Source organism: Equus caballus, chromosome 1 (genome assembly GCF_041296265.1).
Source record: "Equus caballus isolate H_3958 breed thoroughbred chromosome 1, TB-T2T, whole genome shotgun sequence".
Lineage (NCBI taxonomy): Eukaryota > Metazoa > Chordata > Mammalia > Perissodactyla > Equidae > Equus > Equus caballus.
The window spans coordinates 102,321,292-102,348,944 of record NC_091684.1 but is presented as its reverse complement, the minus strand read 5'-3'; the positions used below and the strand labels follow the sequence as shown (position 1 = coordinate 102,348,944).

Here is a 27,653-nt window from a genome sequence, read left to right as displayed (position 1 = left end):
ATTATTCAACAAATTTATATTGAGCGTCCGCCTATGCCAGGTGCTCTTCCAGGTGCTGGGATTTCAACCTTGAATAGAGTGAACAAAATCACTGACCTTGTAGAACTTCATTTTAAGGGAAGACACAATAGACAAAAAGGCCAAGTAAATACATGGAATGTCAGATGATGGTGAAGTGCTACAGAGGAAAATAAAGCAAATTTAAGAAGGAGTAGGAAGCATAGGAGTTGTTAATTTACATGTGATCTAGGGTGGTTCAGGGAAGGTGGCATTGAGCAGAGACCTGAAAGAAGTGAGTGAGACCTGGGACACCTGAGGAAAGAGAACACCAGGAAATAGTATGTGCAAAGGCCCTGAGGGAGGAGTGCTGTTGCCACGTTCCAGGAGCAACAAGGCTGCTCTCGCAGGAGCAGAGGGAATGGGGCGCGGTGGGGGAGGAGTGGGATGAGATGAGGTCAAGGAGTGGATGCTAGGTCCTGTTGGCCTTAAGACTTCAGCTTTTGCTCTGAATGAGATGGGAGGCCATTGGAGTTTGGTCTTAAGAGTAACATGTTCTGAATTACATTTGAAAAAATCGCTCTGGCTTCGTGTGGAGAACAAACCTGCAGGGGAAGAACAAGGATAGAAGCAAGGAGGCTGTTGTAAGAATCCAGGTGAGAAACGTCACGACGGTGAATGTACTTCAAAGATGGAGCCAGCCTTCCTTGGGGTATGAGAGAAAAAGAATTCAAAGATCGAAAATGTTTGCCTGCCCAGCTGGAGAAGTGGAGTTGCCGTTTACTAAGGGGAAGAAGATTGTTGGAGGAGTTGCTTTGGGCTAGAGGGAAATTTCAAGCATTTGAAGACTGAGATGCCCTCAGATGTCTACATGGAGAGGATGAGTAGACAGTTGCATGTATAATTCTGGAATTCAACGGAGAGGTTGGGGCTGAAGTTAGGGACTTGGGGTTGATGTCAATGAGATGGAATGTAAAACCTCGAGATGGCATGAGATGACTCAGGAAGTGGGTGTAGGTCGAGAAGAGGGCAGACTTCTGAGCCCTGGACCACTCCTACATCGGGAGGTGAGGGACTGAGATGGAGCGGCTGGGCAGATAGCAGGGAACAAGAGAGGAAGGAAGTTTCTAGGAGGAAGGCGTGCTCCATGGCCGGATGCTCCTGATGAGTCCTGACCACAAGGATGAGTGTCAATCACTGGACCTCAGATGGAGAACCCGAGGGGCTGGAGCTGCGGGCTGGTGAGCAGGGTGGTCCTCCCCTCCTCTTCCTCTGGGAGAGAAGCCCGTCCCTGCCCCGTGGGCTCTCCTGTGCATCTCTCCCACAGAGTCCACGTGATTCCACACCGATCCTGATTCAACCCCATGTCTCCTGCTTTCTCTGACCTTCTCGTCCCTGCCAGGCTTCCTGACACGGCTGATGCTCTGATCTCGGGGCCGGCCACAGTGGAGCCACTCAGTAATGTCACTTTCCTAGTTTTTTGCTCCTGGAACTGTGACTTGCCGCCTGAGCATCTGTTGGGTACCATGAAGTTCCAAACAGCCGATGCTTTAAAATAAGGATATATTTTCACAAATTCAAAGTAATCTTTTAAAGCAACTGTACATCTCAAACAGACTCCCTCATCTACCAGCTTACTCCATCTCAGAGCACCAAGGTTGCCTGCCTTGAGGGGGGACCCACCCCTCTACCCTCCAGCTGGACTCTGAGAGTGGCCGTCCTTTCCTGGCATCAGCCCCTCTCCAGGCTGAGCACCTGGAATTCTTCCAGAAGACACGGATGGAATGCCCTTGGCCGCCTGCCGCAGGTCACGAGATGGTGTTAGGGTGACCGAACACGTGAACAGCTCCCTTAGAATTGAGTCTGCACAGGTTGACGGCCCTCGGTCCTGCTGATGGGGCAGGCCTGGCGGCAGGACTTGTGGATCAGCGTCCACCCAGGGACAAAATGCCATCGGTTAGTGTAGTCCAGCACTGCAGGGTCCTTCCTCCATGCCTTGGTCAGTAGAGTAGATGCCTGTCCAGCCTGGTGGGCGTGCAGTGTGGCACCAGCAGTGTGAGTTCTTAATTGCACAGTCTAAGCAGCTCCTTATGAATGAGTTTATTGGAAGTGTCGTAGCCACCATGTCTGTGGATAGGTGGCCTCTAATGCCATTGTCACTGCCCTATGAGCCACACTTGGGTAGTCCCCTCCCTGCCCTGCTGGCCCTCTGGGGGATGTGCTCCAGGTTGCTTTTCGCAGCGCCGGGCCCACATTCCCTGGATTTACCTGTGAGGTGGAAGCACTGTGACCTTCTCCTCCAAGAGAGCAGGTTAGTTTGAGGAAGACACTGGGCACAGGCTGCCAGAGGGCAGAGGGCCCTGCCAGCCTCCCCGGGTGGCACTGTCTCGGATTGCCCCTGCTATGCAAACATGCCGGCTGGCAGCTGTCCCAGATCTGAGTGTAACTGAACCCTTATCTTTGCTGTACTGAGTGCTAAGACATGCAGGGTATTACTTGTCGTATGGCTGGGAGATGGAAGCACACGTGGAGAGTGGGCGTGCTGAGCAGCCGTCAGAGCATAGCCCCAGGGCAGAGTTACATGCTCAGAGCCTGGGATGCTGAAGGGTCATCAAGAAGAGAGGCAGAAAAGGCCCTCCCGGACTGGACAGTGGGATGCTTCCCATCCGCTGCCTCCCAGAGATGGACCCACAGGGAGACCTGATTCTATGCCCATCCTCCCTCTGTCCCCACTCTGTCCTTTGCCATCAGCAGGCCTGCAGCTGTCCAGTTATTCCAGCGCCAGAACATTGCAGGAGAGGAGAGGGGGTCTCCACAACTGGGGAGCTAAAGCCTGAGAAGATGGTTCTGTTCATCAGCATCTGTTTTGAGTTGATGTCTCTGCTCAGGCCTGAAGAGACCTTCATCCCGGGTCATCACCTTCTTCCTGTGTTTCCTTAAAGCCACCCAGTTACTCAAATTATCTGCAGTACTGAGCATGGCCAGGCTTCTCCTAGAGTCCTTCTGTAGGCCTCCAGCTTCTGGGCTGGACGCCAAAGCAGTTTCGGTGTGCATTGCGAAGGGGGTCACATTCCTCTTGCCTTCGGTGACAATCAAAACTCAAAGGCATGCAGGCCAGCCCCGTGCCCTAGTGGTTAAGTCCCGTGTGCTCCACTTCAGTGGTCCAGGTTCAGTTCCTGGGTGTGGACCTAAACCACTCATCAGCAGCTATGCTGTGGCGGTGACCCGCATACAAACTACAGGAAGATTGCCACAGATGTTAGCTCAGGGCGAATCTTCCTCAGCAAGAAAAAAAAAAAAACCTCAAAAGCATGCAAGCCTGCTTGTGTACTTTGGGAGGAAGTTGGCTGTCGGGCTCCTATATATTCTATAAACTTACCTAGATCTTCACTCATTCTAATATGTTTATCAAATCTTAGGTGTGGAAATGCTCCTTTGGATCACCTTCCTCTAAACAGAATAACCACCATGAGGAAAAGGTTCAGGTCAGTGGGCCTTTCTGATGCATGTTTCTGGGGCTGTGCTGGTAGGTGGCTTAAAGGCACTGAGCTAAGGAGTAGGTGAACTTCAAGAGGGGCCTAAGTGTAGAGAGAACCAGGAGGCCCATCCATCAGGGTCGCAGTGGCTGAGATGGGAACAAGGAGTTGGGTGGAATTTATTTTGGACTTTCAGACCGTGTAGGAGGGAAAACAGGATGGTGAGAAGTCAAGATTCAAAACCACAAGGCAAACCCGTGAGGCCAGTAGCTTAGATGCCAAAGTAGTCATCGACATCCTTGTCTCACGCCCGGATGCTGAAAGCCATCTCACAGATGTTCTTTCTTTAGGAATGGCCTTGGCCCTGTCAAAGAGGGAGAAGCCCAGTACGCTGTGGTCCACTGCACGGGATACATCAAAGCTTGGCCTCCCGCAGGTAAGATAGCCCGCGTGTTTATTCCCAAGGGTTTGGATGCTGTTCTCACTCACCGAGGCATCCTGTTAGAAGTGTGTCCTTGTGGAAAGAGGCGGCAAGATATTCTGACTTTCCTTTGTGCTTAGAATGCAATGATCTTTGTCACTGGAAAAAGTCCTTGAGACAAAGATTTCTAAAAACAGTGATCCTACAAAGGTGATGGAGCCTCAGCAAGCCATTTCAGCGGTCAGCCAGAGCACCCCATAAAGTCAGAGACGTTTGAAATGAGAGTTGCCTCTAAATCATTAGAGAAACGCAAATCAAAACCACAAGGAGGCAGCTCTTCCTCTCACCAGGATGGCTACGATAGACAGACAATAGCAAGCCTTGGTGAGGATGTGGAGCAGTGGGGACCCTCATATATTGCTGGTGGTGATGTCAGTTATGTACCTGCTTTGGAAAACAGGCTGACAGTTCCTCAAGAGGTTGAACATAAAGTTACCATATGACTCTGCAGTTTCACACCCAGGTATATACTCCAGAGAATTGAAAGCACGTGTCCACAAAGAAGCTTGTACGTGAATGTTCATCGCAGCATGATTCATAGTGGCCAAAAAGCGGAAACACCCCAAATGTGTACATCAGCTGATGAATGGATAAATAAAAAATGGTATCTCTGTAAAAGGAAATATTATTCAGCAGTAAAAAGCAATGAAGTATTGATTCATGTTATAATATGAGTGAACCCTGAAAACGTCATGCCAAGTGGAAGAAGTCAGACACAAAAGGCCACGTTATATCATTTTATTTAGGTTAAAAATTCTAGAATAGGCAAATCCATTGAGATGGAAAGTCGATTTGTGGTTTCCCGGTACCAGAGGAGGGAAAAATGAAGGGTGACTGCTAATGGGTACAGGGCGTTACCCTATAATGGAATTGCTATGGGTTTTTGAGGTGACAAAAACGTTCTAAAATTCGATAGTGGTGATAGTTGCACAGCTCTACAAATCTACTAAAAACCACTGAGTTGTACGCTTTAAGAGGCAAAGTTTGTGGTGTGTGAATTACATCTCAATAAATCAATTACTAAACAAAAGAATATATAGTGTTAAATCACTGATGTACACTTTATGGCCCAGAGAGTGGTCTGTATCACTGAATGTTCCATGTCAGCTTGAGAGCGATGTGTATTCTGCTGTTGTTGGAGGCAGTATTCTCTGGGTGTCAATTAGGTCAAACTGATGGATAGTGCTCTGAAGGACTGTGCGCTTATTATTTACCTGCTTGCTGTATCGATTACTGAAAGAAGGATGTTGAGGTCTCTAACTGTAATAGTGGATTTGCCTATTTCTCCTTACAGTTTTATCCATTTTTGCTCACATATGTTGATGCTTTGTTGTTTGGCTCATACATCTTGAGGGTTTTTATGTCTTGGAGAGTTGACCCCTTTGTCATTATCAATACCCTTCTTTGTCCCTAATAATTTTGCTTGCTCTGAATTCTGCTTTGTCTGAAATTAATATGACTACTCTGGCTTTCTTTTGGTTAGTGTTAGCATAGTATGCCTTTCTCTATCCTTTTCCCTTTAACCTAACTGTGTCTTTATATCTAAAGAGAGTTTCTTATGGACAACATGTAGTTGGGTGTGTAGTTTTTATCCACCCCGATAGTCTCTGTCTTTTAATTGGTGTATTTAAACCATTCACATTTAATGTAATTATTGACATAGTTTGATTAATACCTAGCATGTTTTCTGTTCATTGTACTTATCCTTTGTTTCTTTTTGTCTCCCTCCTCTTTCTGCCTTCTCTAGTTTTCACTGAGAATTTTGTATGATTTCTTTTTCTCTCTTCTGTTAGCATATCAATTATATTTCTTTAAAAATATCTTTATTATTTGCCCTCAGTTTGAAATATACATTTACAACTAACATAAATCCACTTTCAAATAATGTCATACCACTTCATATGTAGTGCGAGTACCTTATAACTAAGTTTGCCTTCCTTCCTCCTTCCCATCTCTTCTAATATTGCTCTCATTCATTGCACTTATCCATATGCTATCACCATCCAATACATTGTTGCTATTATTATTTTGAGCAAACAAAAGTTTTTTAGCTCAATTAAGAATAATAAAGTATTTTATAATATTTTATGTATATTATATATCTATAAAAATACATAAAATATATATTTATTTTAATATATTTTATTTTACCTTAATTTATTCCTTCTCTGATTCTCTTCCTTTCTTTATGTAGATCTGAGTTTCTGACTTATATCATTTCCTTCTTCCTGAAGAACTTTTAACATTTCTTGCAGGACAGCTCTGCTAGTGACAAATTCCCTCCTTTTTTTTTTTTCATAGAAAATCATTATTTCTCCTTCACATTTGAAGGATAACTTCACTGGATGTAGAATTTTAGGTTGGTGGTTATTTTCTTTCAACACTTTGAATATTCACTCCACTCTCCTTGTTTGCATGGTTTCTTGTGAGAAGCCCACGTAATTCCTATCCATGTTCTTCTGTAGGTAGTGTGGGACTTTTTTCAAGGTTTTCCTCCTTGTCTTTGGTTTTTCTGCAGTTTGAATATGAGTTGCCTCAGTGTAGTTTGTTTTGTTTTGTTTTATGGTTGTTTACACTGCTTGATATTCTCTGAGCTTCCTGGGTCTGTGGTTTGGTGTCATTAATTTTTAAAAATTCCTTGCCATTATTTTTTCAGATATTTCTTTTGCTCCATTTTCTTTCTTCTCCTTTTGGTATTCCAACTACACATAGGTTATATCTTTTGAAATTGTGCTGTGGTTTTGGGGTATTCTGTTCTGGATTTTTTCCTTCTTTGTTCTCTTCGCATTTCAGTTTTGGAGGTTTCACCTGACCTGTCTTCAAGCTCATTGACTCTTTCCCAGCCGTGTCCAGTCTGCTGATGACTCTGTCAAAGGCAGTCTTCACTTCTGTAAAAATTTTTTTTTATTTCTAGCATTTCCCTTCGATTGTCTCTTAGAATTTCCATCTCTCTGCTTGCATTTCCCATCTGTGCTTGCTATTGTCTACTTCTTCCATTAGAGCTCTTCACATATTAATCATAGTTATTTTAACTTCCCTGTCTAGTAATTTCGAAATCTGTGTCATATCAGAATCTGGCTCTGCTGCTTGCTTTGACTCTTTAGGACGTACTTTTTCTTGCCTTTCAGCATGCCTTGTAAATCTTTGTCGAAATCCAGATATGATGGCCAGATAATAGGAACTGAAGTAAATAGGCCTTTAGTGTGAGGTTGTATGTTAATTTTGCTAGGAGCTGGCTGTTTTTTTTTTTAGAAGCTGGCTGTTTTTAATGTTTGCTGTGTGTGTGTCTATATATATATTTTTTAATTTACATATTTTTTCTACTTAAACCATAATACACAAAATCATCGGGGTCTTGCTTGCCTAAAGGCCCCAGCTAGACTCGGAAGACAGGATCCCATGAGGCGGCGATGCCCTCACGGTGCGCAGAGCCTGGACTCAGCTTTGTAGATCCAGAAGCAGTCCCTTCAGTAGCTCTAGGACTGATGGGGCCCAGGGAGTGTGAATGAGTTCTCAGAAGCTGACGTTTTAACGGGTGCAGTTCCGTAATGCCTTGGGGTTTCCTGTCACTGGAATGGATACTCAAGTTCATTGTCCAGGAAACCTGCAGGTTCTGAAGTACTTGAGAAGCTGCATTTGTATTAGAAGGTTGTTTGATGAGAGGCAGATAAGAGCAGAGGGGTGTGGACAGCCTGGAGAGGTTTCCCGCAGTGGCTCAGTTCACTGGCCACGCGTGACAGCCTAACATGGGCCAGAGGTTGAGCAGGACCCTCAGGGCACTAGACAGAGGCTCATCCCTCAGAGAGCACAAAAGCGTGTTGGTGAAGGACCAACACGTACGCAGATGACCACAGGAGAGTCAGCCCTGGGGACAGAGGAGGGGTCCCTAACCTGCCCGGCATCAGGAGAGGCTTGCTGGAGGAGGCCCAGTAACAGTGCTGGATGGTGCTGCCAAATTCAGCCTCTGGGACCCCGTTCCAAGCCAACCATCTTCTTAATGCTTTCCTCATTTGAATTAAGCATTCTCATTGTTCCGGGCAAATTCCTCTTCCTGTTTCGGGCCTCAAAGTGCTCTCTTGCTTACCATTTTACTTGGGCTCCAGGCCTACAGTATCATGCAAGAAATGCCATGGTCATCCTGAGTCTGACTCGTAGCATCCTTGTGGATGAGCGGGAGCAGGGAGGCTGAGGCCCAAGGTGCAGCAGGTAACTGCGTCCAGAGAGTCTGTGAAGACGCTCCAGGCGGGCTTGTCTGGAGTCGCGTGTGGTTCTGTACCTGTGAGTGTCCATGTGTGCGGGGTGACAGGGCAGCAGGCCTTAAGATGCATGAAGTCTTTAATGACTGCCCTTGAAACCTGGCCACATGACAAATGGTTGAGGGCGCCGGGGGTGTTTATCTTGGAGAAAGCGAGACATGAGTTCTGTCTTTAAGTATTTGAGGGGGTGTCATAGAAAGGAGGAATTAGTCTTACTTTGGATAGTTCCAGAAGGCACAATTTGGACCAAAAGAGGAAAGTTACCAAAAGGCAAATATTAACTCAAAAGGGAGAGACGAGCAAAGGATGTGAACAAGATATTACAGATGTGTATAAATATAAGTACATACACACACTAAGCATGTGGAAAGAATTCAGTCTCCTGTTGGTCAGAACCACAAGTTAAAATAATTTGACATTGTCTCCTCTTACCCCTCAAATGGCAAAGAGTAAAAAAGACAAAATACACAGTGTTGGTAAGATGCAGGAAAATGGACACTTTGATGTACTGCTAGTAGGAATATAAATCAGTACAAACCTGTGGAATAGCTTGGCAATATGTATTAAATGCCCTAAAATGTGCATTCCTCGACATACAGAAATTGTACTTTTAGAATTCATTCTAAGGAATTAATCAGAGACATGTATGTGTTGCATGTTTAAGCATTATTTATAACTGTGAAAACTTTGAATTAGTGTACATTTCAATGATAGAGAATTGGTTAGAAAAGCATGGACCGTCTGTTTGCCAGAAGGCTGGGCCACCAGTAACAGGCATGCTTTCAAAGGGGGTTTAAGAAGCAAGCAAAGTGCTAAGAAGTGTTAAAAAGAAAAGCAGGTCGTGCAACATGAGCATTATGATCTCAATTTTATTTTTAAATTATAAATGGTTAGTGTATCTATGCATTGAAAAATTGTACATAGAGTATTAATCATTATTTCTGTGTGTTATATTATTGGTTACTTTTTCTTCTCTATTCACTCCTGTCTTTTCCAAATTTTTACATGACTTTCATAATCAGAGAAAATTACGTTTTTAAGAAATCAATATGAATTTTCTCAAGAGCATTTTAGACAACTGGATTGACCAGTTTGCACTAAATTAAAAAATCGTGTCTTTTCATTTGTTTTTTGGTTTTGTCTTGTTGTTGTATTTAGTTGTTTCTATAAAGATAGAGGTTCTGCAAAGCAAGCCTATACATGATGGTGATAGCATGCCCAAGGGACCCTGAGCTGATGCTCCTTGTTCTGTGGCTGTCAATACTCTGTTTCTTGATTGACAACTACAGTCTTAGCACATATAACACTATTTTGTGCTTCCCATTTAGATCTCTCAAGACCGAGTGCATGCTTCATTCATTTCCTCACCCCAGTGCTTAGCTCAGACCTGCACATAGTGTATACTTTATGAAGACTGGATGGATGGATGAATGGGTGGATGAAAGAGGGAAAGAAGGAAGGAAATGGATGAATGGAAAAAAGGAGAGAAGGAAGGAAGGAAAGATGGAAGGGGCTCTTGCCTAGACAAAAGAAATAGTTGACCTGGGGGATGGATATGTGAAAGAATTTCTTACCAGAATTTCCAAAGGCGTTTATAGAATCCACTTTCCCAGAAATCTTTTAAGATGGTAGACAGTCATCTGAGCTAGATGAGGTGGCTGAAATGAGGTCATTGGCACTCTTTACCCTATTACAAGGTCGTGAGATTGGAGCACTGGAGTTACGAGTCACTTAAAGCTCGAACGATGCCTCGTAAATGTTCACGAGGAATGCTGTGAGCTAATGAACACAAGCTCCTTAATTATAGACCAAGGCTTGATTAGGAAGCATGAAGATTCGTAAGCATGAAAATGGCTGAAAATATCTGCAGGCAACCTTAGAAATCTCTAAAGGTGAGCAGAAGAGATAAACTTTAAGGAGCCAACAAGGGCCTCGTAAAAAGACTCTTTGACATACTGCCTGCAGTACCAGGCTTATTCCTGGAGCAGTTTGCTGTGCCCTCGAGGTCTATGTGGGACCTGCTGACTCCATGTTAAACCAAACATCACACTATATTCTGATATATTCCAGAAGCTCTTTCTGTTTCACAGTGGCCTTCTCAGTTAACCTCACAGCATTTTATACTACGTGAGTTTCATATAAAATACTTAGGGGTGTAACTAAAAGAAAGAGCAGAGTCTCAGAGACAGTTAGTTCCCTTGTCTAATCCTTCAGTTGTTTCATCTAAAGGAACAAACCCACTACATTGGGCATAGTAAGGAAGACATCACCCACAAGTGATTTTTTTTCTGAAGAAATTGCTATGGGTGAAGGAGAAATCGCCCATGACGGCTTGTGTTTTGTGTTTTGTGAGGTGTGTTCGGAGTCAAAAGGAAACTTCGAAATTCTGAAGATATTAATTGCCTCCACCCCATCGTTGTCCCCCCAGCACCTTGCATGTCACAGATGACATTCAGCTTTGAGCTCGAAGCCGTGTCTGTAATGGAGACCTCTTTTCCAGGAACCACCGTCTGATCTGCGTGGTTCACCAGCTAGCTGTCCGTGGAAGGTCTCTGATTAACCGGCAACGTGTCTGCAGAGGAGAGCCAAGATGTGACCCAGGGCAGGGGGAGGTTGACCAGGATGCGGTCACCTCCCGCCGGGACCATTGCAGGCAGGAAGGGGCTCGGCTGTTGGCGCCCCTGTGTGCTTCCTCATCCATGAGGCCGATGCTGTTCTTCGCTTTGCTGCTAGACTTTCAGTAAGCCTTGGCCACAGCGTGCCAGAGGCCTGAGGTTATTTTGGGGTTTTGGCTGGAATCTGCAGTGGTCAGGCCAGTGCTGTCACTTCACCAGACAGCTCAGCCCTACCATGAGCTCATCGACAACAGCCCTGCACCTCTTGCGGTCTGCTTGCTGAACATAGTGTGTTTGTTTTCCCTTCATTTGAAAATCTCTAAAGCTGCTTGTCTGTATTGAAGCCACCAACCCGCAAGGCAGTGGCTGGTTCCCTGCTCCCTCCAGCCCTCATCTGTTCTGTGCTGTCCATGCTCTTCCGCACATCAGGCCTCAGTCTCCTGCTCGGGAGCTCACTCTGACATCCAAAACCATGGCCGTAGCTTCTGAGATGGAGATCGACGGTTGGCAGTCTTCTGGCCTCCTCATTCTCAGGCAGGCACAGCCACCCTTCCGTTTCTTTCAGTAAACACTTTCTGAGCTCCTGCCGTGGGCTAGGTACTTTGCCAGGTCCTGGGGATCCTAGGGCGAGTCTGGCATGGTTCCTGCCCTGAAGGAGTTCACAGTCCAGTGGAGGAGACAGGTAGGTGTGCAGGTCATTGCAAAGCCATGGCCGAGGTCACAGCAGAGCCACACGTGGGGAGCCTGGAGGAGGGAGGTCCGTCTGCCGGGAGCGTCAAGGTTGGCTTCTCTCTCCTTCACGCCGTGGCCAACAGTTGCTAGAAGCCAAACGGGCAAAGAGAGGGTCACATTTGAACTGCAACATAAACCTAAATAGGAAGTAGGAATTTGCTAGTTGAGAAAATGCTTTCCAGGCGTGGGGAACAGTGTGGCCAAGGGCAAGGTGGGTGTAATCATGATCATAGTTTTCACTGGAGCGCTCCCTACACGCAAGGCTCCATGAAAAGTCTTTTACGTACGTTGCGCTATTTCATTTTCACAACCACCCTCATGAGTTCTAGGCACTATTGTTATCTTATTATCTTCCTTCTACAGAGGAGACACTGAAGGATTAGAATAGCAAGGTAATTAACCCAGTTCACACAGTTTGCAAGTAGTAGTGTCGGGTTTCAAAACCAGGCCTTCCTGATGCTCTTACCATAATACTCTGCTTTCTCCAAGTGGGGGAGAGTTGCTGTGCTGGGAACCACATGTAATTCACTATGGCTGGTCGGGGAGGTCGCTGGACAGGTGGGTAGAGTCAGATCCTGGGACCGGACCTTGTGTGCTAAGCCTGGGGGTTTGGACCCTTGTCTACATTCTATGGAGAGTCACTGAAAGCCAATGAAGCTTCTTAAAGATTATTCTGGGAGTTGCATCAAAGTTAGAGGAAGGACAGGAATAGGCCTGAAGGCCAGGGGACCAGAGAAGAGTGGCCCAGGGAGAAATTGTGGAGCCTGAATCAGGACAGTGGCTGTGCAGGTGGAGAGGAGAGCGGAGTGTCTGGGGAGAGTGGGGAGACGTGAGATGATGGGATAAAGCAGACTGCAGGCTGGGGCGGTGCTGTGCACACAGCTGGTGGCGGGGAGCCTGGGGCTGGAACACAAGGAGACCGACTCCAGAGACGGTGTGCTTAAACACTGCTCCAGATTCCAGATTGCCTCCCCTCCCCTCTGCCAGTTAGTGTGGAAAGCATCTGGGGCTTTAGAGCCATAATTCAGATTCTAGATATATGGTCATGCTTTTTTTATATCATCTACCTTTCAAGACATAGGTTTGCCATCTGCTGCAAAGTCCACGACCACGTTACCCATAATTAGACGGCCTCGCTGGTTTCATTGCTCACCTCTCGTTCCTTCTAGATCACGCTTCCTCCGTTATTTTATTTCATGTCTCAGTGCCAGAAACTTAAGTAGTTTCAAGAGGAGTGAGTGAGCACTACATTTCCCAATTCCTCGAGCATTGGAGAAGTGCTTCCTGTTGCTCTTCCTCAGCTGCATGGAGACTTGCTGGGTTCTGGGGTTCCCCCTCAGGCCTCTGGGGACACTGCTCCATCATCCTTGGACATTCGTGTCATAGGGAGGTCTGAGACCAGCTTCCGGTTTTCGTTTCTGGGTAGGCTGTTTTTCCTTTCTCCCGCCATGACACTCGTAGGTTGTTTTGGGTTTATCCTTAGGATCCCAGGCTTTCGCTCAGATGTGTCTAGCGTGGTCTGTTTTCTTTCGTTGGTGCTGGTGGCCCTCTGCAGTCTTTCTTCACCATGTGGACATTGGTCTAGACTTTTCCAAGTTGCTGCTGCTCCCCAGCCCCCTCCTCTCTCACCGGCAAGCTCCGTGTCCATTTCCTGGATCTGCTCTCCCAGCCACTTAGGGTTCTGCCCACCCTATTAATTGCTTTATCCTTTTCTTCCAGATTCTTGGAGAATTGCTCCATCTGAATTTTCTACTCATGATTCCCATTTAATTTTTTAGAAATTTGGCAATCACACTTTTCGTCTGACCTCAATCCTTGCTGAAGGCTGAAGGCTGTGCCTTTTTCATAAATATTATGGCTTCTTGAGTTGCACTGAGTCATTGAATTTAGATTTTCCCTCTCCTCTTCTTAATAAGGGAACTCTCTTTCTTCAGTGGGAACATTTGCTGATGCTCGTGGATTTTTCAACTTCCCTTGCCTTAGAGTGGTCGCCATGTGGTCATCCATTGTTGGGATCACTGGTTCCATCACTGATCATCTGGGTTCTAGGAAGATCTTTCAGACCCTGACAAGGGCACAGGAGGGATTAGCTCCTAGTTTAGCTTTACTGTTACCTGACCACAGCTTCACCTGTCTGTACCTGAGAGTCGGGGGTGGGGGTGGGGATGACTCAAGTCACAAGCAACCTCAAGAGGACTCACTGGCATTCGGCCACCATGCCACCTCACAGGAGGCGTGAGATCGAGATATGCTCTCCCTCGCGTCTTGGCCCTGCTCTGTGCTAATCTCAAGGCACGGGAGCTCTAAGCTTGTAGGTGGGTCCTGCTGGGGGTCCTGCCACACGCTCCCCCAGTGGCCTTTTCCTTCCTGCACAGGGAGTTGTGGCTTAAATGTCTCTTTCCTCAATGCCATCTTGCCCAAAGCATGCTCCTCAAAGTTTTCTCACGATTGCTAGTGGGTTTATGGTAAGCCTCGCCAGCTTCTGGTACTGACATACTCGGCTTCCATCTCAGACTCTGGTCGTTTCCACGGTAATTTGGGATGGAGGTGGTTACGCACATGGTCTCGGTTTGCTTTTTTGAGGCAAAGGCAGCAGTTGTGCTTTGAAGCTCAGGAACTCTGAAACGCAACGTCCCTAGGGTCAGCGTTTCCCAGGACATCCTCCGAGATGACACGTCCCCAGAGATGCACCCTAAAAAAAAGGATTCCGTGGTCGACAACGTGGGCAACTTTGCATTCTGTGTCCCCCCTTGCAGAGAATCGTGCTCCAAAGTTGCCTATTAAATTCTCTGAGAAGCCCACAGTGATGAAACCTCTTTATCTCTGTTTAAACTATGTTTCCCAAATGTCCTTGGCCAAAGAAACATTATTTTTGCTTAAAGCCTATTAATACTCCTCAGAGAATACTTTGGAAACGTGCTGCGAACAAGTGGCCTGAACTGCTCACGGCAGAGGGTGGCTATTTTCCCCCCGGCCTTCAGCGGAATGTAAAATAAGTCTTAATTCACATGTGAAGATGTAAATAAATCCTGGGACAGACTCCACCCAGCGTTGGTGAAAAACAGTCCAGCTTCCCGTGAGCGTTTGCACCGGGTTCATGCATCCCCTGGTGAGAGAGATGAAGAGGCATTTCTGGCCAGTGCTGAGTTTGAGCCCAAATAGCAGTTTCCAGTTACATTTCATTTGTGTGTTGTTTATATTACTCAGGGTTTATTTAGACCTGGCATTAGTTGAAGAGTATTTCCCCCCTCCAAAAAAGGTAAGTAATTTAACCTAGGGGAAAACGAGCTTGTAAACCCCCATGAGGGGATCATTGAAATCTGCTAAAATGGCCAGAATTATCCTGTTCCTTTTAAAAATCGCTCTGATAAAGTTGCAGCTCCTGTCGGGAGGCGTTCCCTCTTGTCGCTGTTCCTCCCGGCCCTGGCAGCAGCCGTGGCTGCATCCCTGCTCAAAGGAGCGTGTTCTCTCTGTTATAACTCTTACCATGTGGCGTTGTGGTGACCTGCCTGTGTGTTTCCCCCGCCAGCAGGTGAACTCCCTGAGAGGAGAAACTGGGGCCCGGGTGCCACTCCATCTCTAGTCTGTACCACAGTGCCTGGCACGTAGTAGGTGCACAGAAAGTGGGACATCGCATGGCTGATCTCTGACCTGGGGTTTGGACCCACAGAATGTCAGAGCACAGAGAACCCTGAGCGGCACCTCGGGCCAGCCCGTCCTTTCTGTCCAGGGAGAACCTTAAACCCTGTGCGGTTCCGCATCTCCGCTGACCCCGAGTCTCTCCCCTGCCCTTGACCACAGCGCGACCCTCCCCTGGAAGCCCACAGCCAGGCAGAGCTCAGCTCCCACGAGGCCAGCTCAGTGGTGGGAGGGCCCCACCTCTGTTGACCAGCACGGGGACGGCACTTTCAACGTGACACTGAAAACAAGAACTGGACGTACCGAGCTCCAGGGCCAGGCCCTGTGCTAAGTGTTTGATAGACATTTCTCATCCGATGCCCACAGCAGCCCTGTGGGGCAGGAGCTATGATAGTTCCCACTTCACAGATCGTAACTATTATTATTCCCATTTCCCAAAGCTTAGAGAAGCGGACAGCTTTGTGGTCAGTAAAAGATGGATGCAAGACTCCCTGGGTCACTCAGAGCCCTGAATCACTGTCAAGCCACTCTTCTCCATCCATCGATGTCACTGCCAGGCACGATGGCCGTTTTCCCTTTAAAACATTCTTTCCTGGACCCCATTTTGTCACAAGATGCACTCCTTGGGAAACCTCCATAGTGGCAGTCTGTGTCCCGACATCCAGAGAAAATCTTGTTACCACCATTTCAGATATAAAGGAAATTGTGCCTTCCTTTATCAAGAGGAAACTCACAGAGCTCAGCTGGTGTGCTCTGAGAACTTCTCTCCAAAGGACACAAATGTCTTCTCGCTCCGTGTGCGAGAGCACAGACTGCTTTCTAAAAGACCCCATCATGGCTTTTTAGTGCCCTACAGTAAACTGTGGGGAGACACAGGAAGGAGAGCTCAGCCAACCTGTAGCAGAAAGTGATCTTGTCCTAACAAAAATGCTCACCCTTCGTATCATTTATCCCTTCCTCACTGTCAAGATTCTTACCTGGATGAGCTGCTCACCAAACAGATTCTGAGGTGTGCTTTCAAGGGAGTATTCACTCGAATCCATTCCACAGATGGAATGAATGGCCCTGAAATTGGTGACCAGCGGGGGGGCCTTTGAGGTTTTTTGAAAAAGGGCTTGAAATATGGTCAAGGCTGTGCTTGGGCAAGATGAAAGTGGCGATAGGGTGGGCCACGGTCAGGGAGAGGCAGGCAGAAGAGGAAGGAGTGGTGGAGGAGATGTTGCGAGAAGAGACTGTTGAGTACCAGTAACAGGAGGGTTGTGTGGAGGCAGCACTGGGGATGTGGGCCAGGGGTCCATGACGAGGGGCCGTTGGAGACGGGAGCAGCCTCTGCGGGGGAGGTGGGCACAGTCAGGGAGGTGCCGTGCAGGCAGCCAGGTGACAGACCTGCAAGAAGTACATGGCCAAGGGCTCAGGTCTTTGGTTGCAAAAAACACAGTTCCCAAGGGCTGAGTAGAAGACACTCGTTTGGGAGCTGGTTAATTTGAGAAAGATGAGCAAGGGTAGGTAGAGGCTGTTCTTCATGGGGGAAGAATAAGGAGCAGAAAGTAGCAGGACCCCTATGCTGGTGAGAGATGATGGCAGAATAAGGGTGCAGAGGCTCCTGGGTAGACAGGCTATGGGGAGGTCTGAGGTCGCAAAGTTTTAAGTCATGGGGGAGCGATTGGTGCCAGCCAACCCCCAGCATGCCCAACTCAGAAGTATTGTGATGGAAAGTTGGGGAAAGACCATAGCACCAAAGCAGGGCTGGGTGACAGGTGGACTGCCCGACGTAGCCTGCCTTCTAGAGGCCCGTTCTGCACTGGTGGGGATTTTTAGCTTCTAGAAGCTGGAAATGGGGGAGAAGCCAGCCAATGGAGCATGTCATTCTGTTCATGAACTTTCTTTAACTGAAAGCTGAGAAGAGCAGTGAAGCCACCCAGCTAAGGCATGGCGAGGACTGAGGTACAGTGTTCTTCTGCTTCCCTTGGAAAACAGCCCACTGCTTTCCATTGGAATCCCCCGGCTGCCGTCAGGGAAGATGACCCGGCCTCAGGCCTCACAGCGGTTACGGCCTGTGAGGCCTCGTGGCCCACTCCTGTCTTTACTGGTGGTGAGATGGAGGCCTAGAGAGGGGCAGCTGCTGTACCCCCTCATTCCTTTCTCCTGACATCCCCACGACACCTCAGTGTGGCCTAATTAGCTAACTCTGTTTACAGGAAGTGAAGCTCTATCTTCTGAGTCCAAGTTTATACAGAAGATACTCACAGCTTTCCCTTTAGGCCAAAGGAGATGCATGTTAATTTTCATGGTTTAGCGGCAGTTAATTTGGAAAGAAATGTTGCATCTCTGCCAAATGTCTTAGAATTAAACTTCTACCATTGTCGGGCATGTTTTCCCCTTACTTTGGTGATCAAGGGGCAGAGTTCTAAAGTCGGAAGTTAAGCACACCATGCTCCTGTTTCTGGCATTGCTGGGGAATGAAGTGCAGCCCAGGAAAATTTCCAGGTATGTGGAGCCACCTTAAGTACCAAGACATCATGTGCCAGCCTTTTTCTTCCTATCATCTTTTAGAAATTATTACAGGGGGCCGACCCCATGGCCGAGTGGTTAAGTTCGTGTGCTCCACTTCAGCGGCCCAGGGTTTTGCTGGTTCGGATCCTGGGTGTGGACATGGCATCGCTCATCAAGCCATGCTGAAGTGGCAATCCACATGCCACAACTAGAAGGACCCACAACTAAAATATACAACTATGTACCGGGGGGCTTTGGGGAGAAAAGGAAAAATAAAATCTTAAAGAAAAAAATTATTATGAAAATAGCCCATCTTCATTAAAGAAATCAAGATCTATAAAATCTTGGAAAAGTAAAGTAAAATTCACCCTTAACCAATTTTTAAAAAATTTTTAAAAGTTTATGAACCAACAAGTAAACTTCTCTCCTCCCTTGGTCCTACCCCCACGAACCTATTGGTGACACTCAAGTGCTTCTTATTCTAGACTTTTTCTATTTTAAAAAAACGGAGCTCATGTTGTGTATTTTATTACACAGCCTGGTTATTTTTAGCTTATCAAGGCTGTCATAGACTCATCTGCAAGTAAGTGCATATAGGGGCTACTTTATTCTTTTAAGTGGCTGCATAATATTCCATCAGCCACTCCCCAGGTGAGAACATTAAGATTATTTTCAGTTTGGGGCTCTGGCGAAGGACACTGCAGTGGATGTCCTTGCATGCGATTCTTCCCCCATGAGTGCTGGTGTTTCTGCAGGAAAGTCTCAGAGGGGGTATAAAGATGACACAAGCACATTGTAATACGTCCTACCAAATTACACTGCCAGGCGGGATGCGTGTGTGGCCATTTTCCCACACTCCTACCAACTCCGGATGTTTTCCTTCTTTTGTAAGTTTTGCCAATCTGATAATTTTGGTGGGAAAATGACATATTTTAAATTGGATTTTCTCCCCCGTGACTAGTTAAGCATCTTTCCTGGGTGTGACTATTTTCATTTCCCTGTGAATTGCTCATTCATGGTATATGCCCCTTTTCCTGTGGGGCTTTGATGCTTTTCTTATTTACTTAAAGGAGGTCTTTGTAACATTATGCATGTGAACACTTTGTTTTCTTCTAGCCTGTCGTTTATCTTCTGATTTTGTTTGCATTGTCTTTCATCACACAGAATTTTTTATCTGCTTAAATGAGGGATGGGGAACGTGCTCTGGTCCTTCCCTGCTGATTCAGAGCTCTCGTGACAAAGCTCCAGGGCTGGACAGGAATTAAAAGAACTAGTCAAAGATGTCAGCAAGGCTTCTCAGCCCCTGCTGCCTCCCCTGCAGCTGTTGTTGCTCTGTTGGTTGTTTTGGTGGTAGTTTGTTTCTTTTTATGCCCTATGAGTACTCGCTGTCCTCAAATCCACCTGCTGGTGGCTGACTCTCGTTTCTTTCCAGGTGCCCATTTTTGTACCAACCCCATCCCATCACAAATTGCTGTTTCTCATCCTTCCTGGTCTAGACAAGCAAACAGCACACCTTGTTGGTATTGCGGGTGAAAGGGAATAAAGTAGGTTCTGAGTTGGGAACTGACAGCCTTTTCCACAAGTGAAGTGCCCAGGCTGGTGTGACGGCCTTCGAGACCATCTTGGGGTTCCGTGGAGACCTTGTTCTGGTTAGCTGAGACTGATGAATGGGCAATTTCCAGATGGCTGAGGTGCGTGTTTAGGCTTTTATCTCACATGGCAGACAATTATTTGGAGCCTCTGCCCTGATTGCCTGGGTGCTCAGAGCCTTGACGTGTGTGTAACTGTGCCAGACCCACCATGTCACCACGCTGCGCCCTCCTTCCCCTGCTGCCGTCCCCAGAGCCGCCTTTCCCATCTCCACTGGTCTCACCGAACGCACACGCCCAGTTCCGACGAATCCTTCTCCAGAAAGCCTTCACCAATATTCTGTCAACAACTCTCCAGCCACTTTATTTGTGTACCTTGTACTTTTTATCATAGCTTTTTTGCATCTGTGTGTCTCCCCTGCTTCTCCGGTGCTCCTGGAACGCAAGGACCATGTCATACGTGTTTCTGTATTATTTAAGCTACTGAGCACAGGGTCAGAACGTGGCAGGGGGCCTGGTGAATGTTTGGTGACTAAATCTCTCTTTCATCTCCCAGTAATGCACTCTGCAGTACCTGCCCGGAAGGGACCCAGGCTTACCAATATCACTATCTAAAATTTTTATTTAATCATTATTATTGAAAGAATTTATTCAGCTTTATAATAAAACACTAAGTAAGAAAACAGAAATAGCGAATGGGTTTTCTTTTATGGCCCACTTTGAGGAGCTGTTTTGGGTCTGCTTCTATAGTTAGTGGGAAGATGTGGCGTGATCCACAGCAATGCTTGTCCCGGGTACAGTGAGGGTGCTCTTGGTCCTGCGTTTGTGGCTAACCTGCTAGGGAGGGCAGGAATAAACGTAGAGTATTCGCAGAAGGTGTTGTGGGTCAAATTATGTCCACCCAAACCCTATGTTGAGGTCCTAACCCATAGTAGTTCAGAATGTGATCTCATTTGGACATAGGGTCCTCGCAGATGTCATAAGATGAGGTCATACTGAAGCACTTGGGCCCCAAAACCAGTGTGACTGGTGTCCTTATAAAAAGGGACATCAACTATTTGCACAAAGGAACCTATCCTGTAACTTTTGGTGAAGGATGGAAATCAAAACTAAACTCTAACTGCAGACTATTTTGTAATTCACGGCTATGGTCCCACTCCATAGCAAGGCTTGGGGGTGTGCCAAAACAAAACAGTGTTTAGAGGAAACTTGTGGCTTGAAATACATTTATTATTAAATGTGAGAAAACTAGGAATTTAACATATGAATTAGGAATTTAGCTTATGAAAATAGGACTTATTTAACTTATGAACATAGAACAACAAAATACTATGAGCAAATGAAGAAGATGGAATTCAGGAAAAAATTAAAAAGAGAAAAATTAAATTAGAAAACAAAAGTATTATTGTATTGATAAATAGTTCTTCATCAAGACTTGTAAAAGAGAAAACCTCTATAAGTCTAATTCTAATTTTTTTTTAAAAAATGAAAAAATGCATATTAACAGTGAAGAGAGTTATCACAGAAAGTTTAAAAACATAAACAAATAGTGTGCATAATTTAGATTTGTGCATGTTAAAATCTTGGGGAAGAAAGCTACTCTCTGGGAAAATATATAACCAAATTTGAGTCCAAGAAAGGTTTCTTAAAATGAGAAAAGATCAAAGGTAGCCAGGAAATTGAAAAAGCTGACAAAGAACTGCTCTAAATGGTGCAGGCCCAGAGGTTTTATGAGCAAATCATTTAAACGCTTCCAGACAGAGGAGGGGATGGAAAGCGTACTGCTTTGTTTTGTTTGTTTGTTTGTTTGTTTTAAAGATTGGCACCTGTGGGTCACGTATATTCTTCGATATGAAGATTTAGTATTATAAAGATTTCAGTTTGTTCCAAACCAATCTACAAATTTGATACAATTTCAATAAAATTGCCCCAATGGAACTTTTTTAATGAAAATTCATTCTGAAATTCAAATGGACATATAAAGATAAAAATAGCTAATAAAATTTTGACGAACAGGCTACTGGGGAGGAATTGCCTCACTAGACATGAAAATATGTAAGTTAAAGCCTTAATAATTAAGATGTGATAAGTGAATTCACAAACCAAATTATTGAACAAACGGAAAAGACCTAAAACAGACCCAGGTCTCTTCAGAAATGTGCTGTGTGATGAAGGAAACATTTTCAGTGAGTGGAAAAGGGAAAAATTAGTCAGTACATAGTTTCAGGAGAACTGACTCATTATTGGGAAAAACATGAAGTGTAGCATATGGAAAATAAGTGTCAGATTTACTAAAGATAAATATGAAACTTTAAAAGTACTATATGAAAATACAGTTTTGATTGTCTATACCTTAATAATACTCTATGTAAAAATAAACACTTTAGAGAACACAAACATAAAAGGTAACTTTTATGAGACACATATATATTCTTAATATATAATCAGAGTTTAAAAATTCCTGAGGAAAAAAACCCCAAACAGATCTTTTATATGGCAAAAACATCTACAGGCTCTCCATAAAAGAACAAATGGAAAACAAATCTGTATTCAAATAAAATCGAAGAAAAGCAAATATAACCAAAAACAGAACACTGTTTATGCTCTTTGATCCAGCAATTTCACTTCTAGGAATTTCGTGCTAAAGAAATCACTGATATGCTCAAAGATTTTGTCTAAGAGGATGCATATAATTATATTACTTATATGGGTGAAAAACTGGGGGAAAACGAAATGGCTAAGTTTTGGAGAGAGAGTGTCAGACAAGTCATGGTGCATCCATACAGAGGAAAATGAAAAACAGATGTTTTAGCACGTTGAAAGATTTTCCCAAGAAGTTAGAAAGTTTCCAAAGCAGGTTACAGAACAGTGTAAGAAAACAGACAATTACGTACATACACACACAGTAAAGGGCATAAAGGATATTATCATAGTTAAGGTTAATTTTAAGTAATTAATTAATTCATCCTTGTATTTTTCTATAGTTTCTAAATTTGCAGCAAAAAGACTGGACAGAAATAACCAAAACGTCCCTTTGATATTCTTTTGTGGGATTTATCATTGGCTTTTTACTCTCTTCAATTCTACCTCTTTTTTTAAATAATTTTTTTATATACCAGCTTTATTGAGATATAATCCATGTAATATAAAACTCACTGTTTAAAGTGTACAATTCAATGGTTTTTGGTATATTCATGTAGTTTTGCAGCTATCACCAAAATCAATTTAGGAGTATTTTCATCACTCCCAAAAAACTCCATATCCATTAGCAGTTACTCCCCATTTCCTCCCAGTTCTAGGCAACCACTAATCTACTTTCTGTATCTATGGACTTGCCTATTCTGGACATTTCATGTAAATAGACTCATGCAAAATGTGACCTTTGGTGGCTAACTTCTTTTACTTAGCATGATGTGGTCAAGGCTCATCCATGTTGCAATATCAGTATTTCCTTTTTGTTGCTGAATAATATTCCATTGTATGGATTTGCCATATTTTGTTTATCCATTTATCAGTTAATAGACATTAGAGTTGTTTCCGCTTTTTGGCTATTGTCAGTGTTGCTGTGAACATTTATGTCTAAGTTTTTGCGCGGACAGATGTTTTTGTCTCTCTTGGTTGTGTACCTAGGAGTGGAATTGCTGAGTTATATGGTAGCTCAATGTGTAACCTCATGAGGAACTGCCAGGCTGTTTTCCAAAGTAACTACCATTTTACATTCCCACCAGCAGTATATGAGAGTTCCAATTTCTCCACATCTTCACCATCTTTTCTTTTATTATAACCATCCTAATGGGTGTGAAGTGGTATCTCATTGTGGTTTTGATTTGCAATTCCCTAATGACTAATGACGTTGTACATCTTTTCATGTGCTTATTGGCCATTTATATATCTTCTTTGGAGTCATATTCAGATCCTTTGCCCATTTTTTCATTGGGAGTATTTGTCTTTTTATTGCTGAGTACCGAGAGTCAAAACCCTTTTTTAAGATCATGTATTACTTGAGAATATTGCACAAGCCACATTTGGAAAATACAGAAAATCCAATATCCGGATGATAATCTGAAGATTGCATGGTACTGCCCTGTCAGAGGCATTACACAGAACAGCATGTGAGAGCTCGGTCCTCAATCCTTTCCTTCTGTTAATGATGGAGCACTCCCCTGCCTTCCCCAGTCACTCCCAGCCACCTCGGGACACTGGTAGTCTGAGTGGCAATGATCACGGGTTCACTGGCAGTTCGATCCTGGCAGCTGCTCGTGGGGCATTGTGTCAGGGCTGCCTGTACAAATGTTTGGCCTGCTGGCTTAGATGCCCTCCCTTCCATGGGGAAGCTGAGCCCAGTGTCCTGAGGAGAACCTTCGCCGTAGGCACATAAAGAACTCAGTCCTTTAAGGAAATTTGGGTTTACTGACGATTTCCTGGAAATTTCACAAACACACGCTTGGATCTCATTCGCAACTACAGATTACTTGCCCACATTAAATAGCCAAAGCTATTTATTTAATAGGTTGCAACTTTTCCACTTCACTTCTGCAAAGCCAAGGGATCATTTTCACATTATTTTACTTGGTTGGTTAAAATGCATTCTTACAAGCGAGCCTGTTTATGCTCTTAAAGGACTGGTTTCTCAGGGCCCTGTCAAGTCTCTTCCTCTGCACTTCTAGGCTGACGCACCTTCTAATTGGAAGTTATTTTATTTCATTTTATTTTATTTTATTGATTGGCATAAAACCACCACCATTTTATTAGACTCACAGATTCTGTGGGTTAGGAATTCAGACAGGGGTCACTAAGGATCTCTGCCCATAATGGATGGGGCCACTTGTCTAAAAGTCACACAGTGTCACTTCCACTGTGTTTTATTAGTCAAAGTCGTCAGAAGGGAACCTACCTTCAACTCTTGATGGAAGATATATAAAGAGAATTTGTGGCTATTTTCAGAAAATCGGCAAAAGTTCTCAATCAACACTTGTTGGATGAAGAATGAATTAGCAAACGAACTGTGAGCTCAGACTCACCTCGGCTGACAGCATCCCATGTCAAGATGTGGTTTCTTTCTATTTTCGGCGCCAGGCACTTCCCTGAAAGCGATCGCATTTGGCCCCATTGTGGGCAAAGCCCAGAGTGTGGTGGAGATAACCCTGATCTTGGCTTTTCTTCCTTTTCTGTTTCTCTTCCCTCATTTTTCCCCCTCTTCTTCCTTAGCCCACCTCCTGAAGGCCTGGTCTCAGGCTTTGCATTGGGATGAACCTCAACCAAGACACTTGCTTGGCCAGTTGCAGGAAATACTAAGATTTGAACTAGGTTCAGTCCATGGAACCTGAAGGATGGTATGAGTCAAGTGGCCCCTAGAGACTTTGACCATGGACAGCCAAAATCGATGGAGGAAGGAGACGAGGGTGGGGGAAAGTAAGGATTAAAGAGTGAATGGGACAATTCCTTCCTTGCTGTGCCTCCTTCCGCCTTCTCTTAAATACGGCTGTTTATCAAGGCAGGCACGAACAAATCCATGGATGAGGACATGAGTCACTGCATCAAATCTTCTAACACTCTACCTTCACAAATGATTTTTGGAACTCCAGGCATTGACAGCAGATACTGTACCACTCGTGAGCATTGTAGCATGTGATGCCCTCTCCTGAGCTGGATGTCGAGGTGTCACATTGATCCAATCTTTTTTATCCCATCAGACAAACTTGGCCTTTTAATTGGGGCATTTAGACCATTTATATTTAATGTGATTATTGATATGGTTCATATATGTTGTTTTCTGTTTTCCCATTTGTTCTTTGTTCTCTTTTTCCTCTTTGTCTGCCTTCTTTTGGAATCTTTTTATGATTTCATTTTATTTTCTTTGTTGTTAGCTGTGACTGTTTTGGTATCTTAATGGTGGCTTTAGGGCTTACCCTATGCATCTTTAACGTGCCACAGTCTATCTTCAAGCAATATTGTACCACTTCACATACAGCGTAAGAATCTCACAGCAGTATCCATCTGTTTCTCTCCTCCTGGCCTTTATGTTACTGATTTACTTAATAAGAAAATAACCTTATATATTTACTCATAGTTACCATTTCCAGTGGTTTTCTTCCTTTGTGTGGATCCATATTTTCATCTGGTGTTATATCTCTTCTGCCTTAAAGATGGTTTTTAGAATTTCTAGTGATAGTGATCTGCTGGTGCTGAATTATTTCAGCTTTTATGTGGCTGAAAAAGTCTTCATTTCACCTTTATTTTTGAAAGGTATTTTCACTTGGTATAGAATTCTAAGTAGACAGGCTTTTTTTCCAAATACTTTAAAATACTATGTTCTCAATTGCATTGCTTCTGACGAGAAATCAGCTGTCATATCTATCTTTATTCCTCTGTATGTAATCATGTCTTTTTTTTTCTCTAGACACTTTGAATCTTTTTCTTTATCACTGGTTTTGAGCAATTTATGATGTAATTTTCATGTTTCTTGTGCTTAGGGTTCATTAAGCTTCTTATGTCTTATATCTTCTAATATCTGTAGATTTATACTTTGCCTCAAATTTAAAAATTTTTTCAGACATTATTTCTCCAAATATTTTTTCTGTTTCCCTTCTCTTGCTTCTCCTTTGGCAACTCCAGTTGCCCATATATTAGACCACTTGACATTTCGACATCTCATTCACTGATGCTCATTTCATTAAAAAAAAATATATCCTTATTTCTCTTTATTTTTCATTTGGGATCATTTCCATTGCTGTCTTCAAGTTCACTGATCTTTGTCCTGCCGTGTCTAATATGCCATTAATACCATTCATGCATTTTTCATCTGACATTAAAGTTTTCATCTCTAGAAGTTTGATTTGGGGTTTTTTAAATGTCCTCCTTGGCTCTATTTAGCTGTTTGAACATATGGAATACAGTTATAAGAACAGTTTTAACGTATTTGTTTGCTAATTCCAAGATCTGTGTCAGTTCTGAGTCAGTTTTGACTGGTTGATGTTTTTCATCATTGTGGGTTGTATTTTCCTGCTTCATTACATGGCTGGTAAATTTTTATCTGATGCCGGACAATGTGAAATTTCAGTTGTTGGCTTGGGAACTCTTTTAAGGCAATAAGCTGAAGCCATCAGAGTGTTTATCTTATTGGTTTCCCATCTCTCAGGGATTGCTCTTATTCATTGCCTGACATATGGTGTCTTGAAAAACCATTATTTCTGATATTTTATTTGCTGGTTATTTCTGGAAGGAAGGTAAATTTGAGCTCTGTTATTCCATCTTGTCTGGAAGCATAGCTCCATTATGATTTTTTTTTTTTAATGCTAAATCAAGGGCACTCTTATTCTGGAAGACAGCTTCAAAGGTCTCCAGAATAGAAGAAGTGAGAGGCCTTGGGAATGACCCTACCAGATACGTTGTGGGAAACACCTTTTAGGGGAATATAGGCAATCAGAAGCATATTCAGAAAAGTGACAATGATATAAGGAGACAAACCATTTTTGTAGAGGGAACACTTAAACTGACACAGGGACGTTTGGCCAAGAAAGGAATAGACTCAGGAACACAATATACTTTTTACTTGTCTGAAGAGCAAATACAGAAGAGTGTATGCCCCCAGAGCAAGTCTAGGACCAGCAGATGGAATGTTAAAGGAGACAGACTGAGCCATTTGGGGATGTAGAGACCATCCCACCCCTGGAGAAATTCAAACAGAAATGGATGGCCATGTGATTCAAGTGTCACCGGGGCTTGGGCTCAGTGACACCTCCCACCCTGAAATTCAGTTACCGTAGGGATTCCCATCTTTGCCCATCTCAGACCTTGGGGCAGTAACCTTCTTCATCTACTGAGCAGGAACAAACCTTCCTCCTTGCTTAGTTACCCCATTCGTCAGCTCTGTGCTTTCAGAGCCGGCTCTTCAGTTGCATGTGTGTGCTGTTGCCTAGACAGACTCATCCTCAAGTCCCCTTGAGGGAATGATGACTTAAATTCCTGAGGAGCAGGAAACTGAACATCTTTAGAGGGACACGTGTGCCGTTCACGTGAGACCTGACTGGTACTCCGTGTTCGGAGGAGCTGCAGATGATTAACACAGGTAAGGGTTGTGAAGGGCCATACGTGCTGTATTGCAAACTTTTGGCTCATTGTAGAGGCAACAGGAGGTTCTGTTCATTTCCTGCAGAGCAATGACCTGTCCACCTTCTAGTGGTGATATGGACGACAGGATGGAGAGGAACAGAGAGACTGGAGAGACACCTGTAGTGCAGAAGCAGCCGTATGTGGGGACCATTGATATGTAAGTGATGAGAGGAAAGGAAGATGGAGGACGACAAGAATTCTAGCTTGAGATGTTGGGTCATTGGTGTATCAGTTAGTTCATAACAGAAAAACTCTAGAAATCC

The 27,653-nt window shown here is 44.4% G+C and overlaps 1 protein-coding gene across 26 annotated transcripts in view; it reads left to right on the top strand.

Annotated features, from left to right (window-relative positions):
* The window catches only part of ARNT2 (aryl hydrocarbon receptor nuclear translocator 2), a 173,040-nt gene that overhangs the window by 96,683 nt on the left and 48,704 nt on the right, over positions 1-27,653 (top strand). For all 26 annotated transcript variants that reach the window (XR_011438359.1, XR_011438358.1, XR_011438379.1 and 23 more), the window contains 2 exons: positions 3,417-3,482; positions 3,824-3,909. Coding sequence is in view for 15 of the 26 variants with exons in the window: in XM_070266198.1 (XP_070122299.1) it covers positions 3,417-3,482; positions 3,824-3,909 (152 nt within the window). In the remaining 11 variants the exon portion in view is untranslated. The remainder of the gene's footprint in view (positions 1-3,416; positions 3,483-3,823; positions 3,910-27,653) is intronic.